The sequence below is a fragment of the Apteryx rowi genome, unplaced genomic scaffold (assembly GCF_003343035.1).
Source record: "Apteryx rowi isolate R43461 unplaced genomic scaffold, aptRow1 scaffold_1278, whole genome shotgun sequence".
Taxonomy (NCBI): domain Eukaryota; kingdom Metazoa; phylum Chordata; class Aves; order Apterygiformes; family Apterygidae; genus Apteryx; species Apteryx rowi.
Window position 1 is genome coordinate 79689 of NW_020447506.1, and position 6002 is coordinate 85690.

Below are 6002 nucleotides of genomic sequence, written 5' to 3' on the forward strand. Positions count from 1 at the left end.
CGGGCCCGTCCCGAGGCGACGCCTGGGACGCTGCGGCCTTTCCCGCCCCGCGCCGCTCTCCCGCCGCGGCCGCCGGTTGTGCGGCTGCGCCGCTGCCCCGAGGCCGCAGGTGCCGCCTCAGAGCGGGTCTGGGGAACCGGGGGCGGGGGGCGCCCGGGGCGCCAAGCGCTTCGCTTTGGGGCTTGCTTCTTCCTAGAGTATGTTGATCATTTGGGGCACGGGGGGAGGCTGTCGTTTGGGGTTTTCGCAGAGATTGGTTAACTCGTCCGATGGGGAGTCGGTGAGCTGGGGCTGGGCGACAGATCTGAGCGTGAAACGCTCTTAGAGAAAAGCACAAGGAAGGGAGCAGTRCTTCTGGCCGAGGCAGTGGTAGTGGGGAAGGGGTGGATATGTATCATGAGTGAAAGTAATGTTTGTTGTCTTCACTGGAATTTGTATTTTCCACAGCCAGTGTTTTGAGTATTATCCCAAAGCCAAATCTGCATGTAATACGCAAATAATATAAATTGAGATCGATCATGAAGACCTTTTGTGGAAGAGCTAATCCAACCACAGGCTCAATGGAGTGGTTTGAGGAGGATGAGGACTATGACTACCACCAGGAAATTGCAAGGTATGCTGGGAAAATCGGTAGTCGATCCTCGTTATTTTAATCTTGGCAACAAGGTTACCAATAAATGAAAATGACTCAAGTTGTTACGAATTTAATTAGACGATCTAAATTGCAGTGTGTTCCAACTTGTTCCTAATGCTAGCTTTTAGTGTAAGGATCTTAGTAGCAGATGATTGACCGGTACTGTATTAGACTGCCTTTCATTGCCATCATGTGTGAACCTGCATCTTTCCCAGTTGTTATTGCTTCGCAGCAGTTTGTCCATAGGTCCGTGTGTTGGGTCCATTGCTAAAGAGAGACTATATAGCAGCAATTCATTCATTCATGCATATGCTGATGATGAGACCACTGAAATGACATCATTCCTTAGGTCTGGGAAACAATTCCAAGAGCATGTCACAGTTATCTGCACATTGGTTGGGACCTGCTGCCTTAGATAACCTCCTTTGTTTTCTTTTACTAAGACCTAGCAGTTTTGTACTATGCTTTGCAGTAGGTATTATTTTGATTGAAACTTTATTTATTTTAGGTCACGCTATGCAGATATGCTTCATGATAAAGACAGAGTAAGTATAGAAGCAAATAATTTTTGAATGGTGAGAAAATGTTTATTTCCTTCCTTTTGAATAGCTGTCACTGCATGATTATACAGGTTTCTCTGGAAGCTGAAGTGTTCAGATTTGTACCCTTTAAGATACCAGTCCTGCTGTTCTATCAACAGATGCCTTCTTACATTTGATTCTAGAGCACTGTTGTTTACTCCAGAACATACAGCAGTGCTAGTAATGTAGCAATGATTTAAAAAAAAAAAGTCTGTATAGATGAAAACCAAGGTGTCCAAGAACAAAGAGCACCGAATAAATATTATCATTGTTCACTTTCTGTAAGAAAAATATTAACTAGTGATACCTGTGCTCAGTAACTGATTTTGGTAGTTTGCTCTAGATTTGAAATTTTTGACCATATCTTGACAGAGCTCATTAGGTTCATATTTACAGCCTTTGAAATTTCATCTAATCTTCTTTGTTTTTATAAGAATGTAAGTAAAGTCTGTCTTTATTCTTTCATGATATTTTTTAGCTCTTATTTACAAGTTAGTATTGAGAAGGAAATTAAGATGAATACCGTATCTGCAAGTATGATGAAGTCTGGAGTGGATGTTCTAAATGTTTGTCATGCTTTAACTGTTTGGTGACTAACTTTTTTAAAGACTTCTATGATGTCTGCGCTGTGAATCTTGAAGCGAACCTGCCTGTGGGATCAGTCATTTCATACTAAAACATGTTGTGCCTGAGTAATTAAACAACTCTATTAGAATTATATAGCAAAAGTATTAAGCATAATTGTTTGGAAAGGACTCCAACAGACCTTGTTGAATTTATAATTTTGAAAGATCAGGGATTATTTGCAAAGGCTTGGTAAATCATTTGAAAGGAATGTCTGAAATACGCTGTTACTGAAATACATGATTACATTTGCTCCATATATGTATTGCATCTGACAGATGGCAGCATTTGATTTCTCCCCTGTTACTAATGCTGATATGCTTGTATCCCCACCTAACAGCATATAACCATAAACCAAAATCTAGTCTTATGTGTTGCTTCTCATATATGAATGTTTTCCAGCAGAGGTAGAAAGGAATCTAAATCCAAGATACTTCAGCTTTTGTGCTGTCATAGGCACTGTATCACAACAGTAGTATCTCAGATGGCTCTTCTTATTATTTGCTCCAGAAAATTTTTGTACTTGTAAATTATGCATGCACTATAAACAGTGGACTGATGAATGATGAGGTGAATAGTGTGATAAAGTTTGATATATTTTAGGTGGACTAATGTACTGTTGACTTCAGTTGTATCACTAAGGTGACTACTTTCTCCAGAAATGCTTGCTTTTACTAAGAATGGCTGTGTTATTACTGTGCAAGCATAAAAAGTGTCTTTAGGCCTTTTTCTAATTATAAACTCCTATAGTCTGAGAGTCCAAGATTCTTGCATAAAAATTAAATATATAAACATATGAAAGGTGGCTGATCTTTCTTTTTTCTTTTCCTTTGACAGAATGTGAAATATTACCAAGGTATCCGTGCTGCAGTGAGCAGAGTAAAAGAAAGAGGTGAGAAAGCAATTGTTTTAGACATAGGGACTGGCACCGGACTCCTGTCTATGATGGCGGCTTCAGCAGGTGCAGATTTCTGTTATGCCRTTGAGGTAAGCATCTGTTACTGATTGCATATACTTCTGCTTTCCAAAATATGAAGTGGCGCAGTGTTGGGTAGCGTGTATGTTCATAATCTGAGGGTTGGTGCAGTTGTTCTGTCTGCATGATCACTAGTGTAGATGCATTTGCTTTTTTATGTTGTAGTTTCTGAAGTGCAAATTTGATATACTTATGTGTGTGAAAAAGAGGTAGATCTTACAAGAATATATTTGAGAAGACATAAAACACTTTTCGTTTTTGGGACAGTTTCTATAAATGCACAGATTATCTAAAAGTACTAAGCCAAGTTTTAGAGTGCTCTGTCTTCTCTGCTTCTCATTGAAACTCAAATGCAGTATGGAAGAGTTGATGAATATTTTGAAAAATGTGAGTATTCTCAGACCATRCTGCTGATCTTCATGAGTTTCATCTCTCGAGGATGGGTTCTCAGACTACTTAACCATAACATGGACTACATCTTAATAAAGAGACTGTCTCATAAACTTTTTTTTCCATTGGTTTGTGATTAGATAGAGCATCTCCCACTGTATTGGCAATCAAGAAACATTCTGGTGGCTGTTAGCAGCCTTTGCTTATAATAAGGATAACAGGAACATTTTGGCCAGTTTAGCTTTTTCTTTTTTTTTTTAACACATTTGAGGAAACAAAGAGAAGATTTATTTGTCTATAGGTCGTAGCTGAAAGAGAGCTATCTAATTTTTATGTAAGTTTCCTATAATTGCTTTTCAGGGATAGTCATCTTTTGTGTAGACACAGGAAGCAATAAGCTCCAGAATAATTTTATTCACAGGCAGATGTAGGGAAAGGACAGTAATCAAAAGTAATGTGGTAGGAAGGGGTCTGTTGTTGTGACCATGAGGTCAGCAGTTTATTGGCCACTCTGCCAGAGGAGGATCACTACCTTGTGGGAGGAGAGGAGAACCATTATGGGAAAGAAAAGCCTAATCTAAAAAGTGTGAGGACTGCTGGTATAGGTGTCCCAATAGCAGTATATTATTCCAGTTCTGAAGTTTGGGCTAGGTTCCAAAGTGGCCACGAATTTCTTTTCCTAAGTAATCAGATTCTGTAGCTGGGTAGAATATTTAGAATACAAAATACTTAAATAACCCACTGTTAAAAGTATTTATTGTATAAATAGGCTACAAAGATTGACACCTTAAGTTTAAAAAATTAGCATGGAAGTTAAGCCCTGTTAACATATTCATCATTGCTGTTATTTTTAAGCCATCTATTTTCTCCATTCTTCTCTTTATTCTGAAAGAAAGAAAAATTCACTACTCTGACAACTGGGATTATGGCAGGGATGAGAAAAAACTTATTTTGGCACAGTTGCGCTGCTAATTTATGCAGATAGGCATAATCCAGTGACTGTTTCAGTGCTGGTTGGTGCTGGTGGGTTTTGGTGGGGGGAATGAAGGGGATGGGGKTTTTTTGTGGTTTGGTTTGGTTTGGTTTTTAACTGTCCTGAGCGCATACAGGTCTCTCTTGGGGCCTCTTTTGAGGAATAGGTATTTTTATTTTAAAAATGACAAGTGTCGCGGTCCGCGGGAGTGACGGGAAAGAATCATACACACTCACAGAATGCAGATTCAATTCCATCTTTATTCAGCAATTTGCCCATTTTATAGGTACAGGTATTCGGCGCTTTGGCCCTTGRTTGGTGGTTCATACAGATTATGTCACAGGTAGCCAATCATAGCACCGATCACGCACGCAGCGGTCATGCCTTGTACCTTGCTACTTATTTAGCAAAACTGTCTAGCCCTTAACCTTGGTTCCCACTGGCTTCTGCTAGYTTATCTGTACTTTCTCAGGATGTATCATTYCCAGCTGCACCAGTGTCCTTGGTAAACTACTTTAAAGCACGTAGCAGCGGCTACAGCCTGAGGCCTAAGGCTTCAGCAAATTTAGCTACTAATGCTAAGCGAGTTGTGCTAAGCAACTAATCCTAAGCAGTGTAGTTCCATACTCTATATCTCATATAGATTGTTGTTCTGAAGGACCGCAAGGGCCCCAACACTTCCCTCTCTTCTTTCTAATAATAGATCAACCATATTCTGTACCCRAGCTAGGATGCATTGCAGTATACAAGGCCCACAAATCAATAGGAACATACCCACAACACCTATGGTAATCAGCTGTTTTAATCCCGCCGCCAACCAGGGCCCGATCCCCAGCCCCCGAAGCCACCCGTCAATCCCAAGGCCATTCTCCTGCTTCAGCTTATATAGCCCATTCTGAATGTTTCGTATACGCGCATGGATTGATTGCGAATGGTCKGTAAGATTGAGACAACACATCCCTTCAAACTCGTCACACCCATGTCCATGAGCTAAGAGCAAGAAATCTATGGCGGCCCTATTTTGTAGCACAGCGTGGTTTACRCTYRGCGCATCCTGAGACATCTCATCTAGTACTCGCGATGTAATATTTAACTYATTTTTGGTCCAACAAGCCAATYGCTCYRCCAATTTCATCGCCTTAAGCCCAGCGGCTCCYGGCAGTAGCRTAGCGGTCGCCARCTGCCAGAAGTCTGACCAAARTACGGGATCGCCAATGTCTTTGCACTCTAGCTCATGCACACTCCTTCTACCCCRCCCGCGCTTTATCAAGTTCTGCAGTTGGGTGAGATTGGGGTGGAACAGACTCAATCTCCCCAAGTAGCACGGGCCTCCACGCAGGATGCGTGGYACACCGTTCCAGGCCCTATCCCCGCATATTARGAATATACCAGGCGGCAGCGCTTTCRCTGTTGTGTGGCTTGTTGCGTTGCRGTTCGTATACACCTGRCCATGCACGTCACCGCTGTTTAAGGCGGAATTCAAGGTTRCCCATTTTGATGACCGCTCAGTGAGCATCCCCACAGGGGGAAGGAAGTTGACATATCCGCCCGTATCTTCTTCTGAGGTGCTGGCGGCCATACAGCCGAAGAGATCCAACTCCTCAGGGTCTGAATTTAGGGTTTTGTTTAAGGCCAGGATAATACGACACTGCCACCTTCCATCAYGTTGCCACTTGTTTAACCCTGGGGCCATTCTTGCCTTATTGACGGCYGYGAAATTCAAGGTTGTCTTGTTACCAACATATGCCTTGAATTCCTCTGCCCTCCAGGTGGGGACACCGATTAAACATGTCCTAAAAGGGTCACCCACCTTGCCCATAGACA

At 41.9% G+C, this 6002-nt stretch overlaps 2 protein-coding genes across 3 annotated transcripts in view; one reads left to right on the plus strand and one right to left on the minus strand.

Moving 5' to 3' along the window:
* Positions 1-520, minus strand: part of SLC7A6OS (solute carrier family 7 member 6 opposite strand) — a 6066-nt gene extending 5546 nt beyond the window's left edge. The window contains exon 1 of the mRNA XM_026055922.1: positions 449-520. Coding sequence (XP_025911707.1) covers positions 449-520 — 72 coding nt within the window. The remainder of the gene's footprint in view (positions 1-448) is intronic.
* LOC112961083 (protein arginine N-methyltransferase 7-like) lies at positions 7-3282 on the plus strand. 2 transcript variants are annotated; one of them, XM_026055924.1, is made up of 4 exons: positions 7-109; positions 448-613; positions 1143-1179; positions 2677-3282. In XM_026055924.1, the coding sequence occupies exons 2-4, from the start codon at positions 519-521 to the stop codon at positions 2842-2844; spliced, it is 300 nt and encodes a 99-aa protein (XP_025911709.1). In that variant the 5' UTR covers positions 7-109; positions 448-518; the 3' UTR covers positions 2845-3282. The 2 variants fall into 2 exon arrangements, with proteins under 2 accessions (XP_025911709.1, XP_025911710.1); XM_026055925.1 differs by lacking the exon at positions 7-109 and adding an exon at positions 127-197.
* Positions 3283-6002: the final 2720 nt, after the last annotated feature.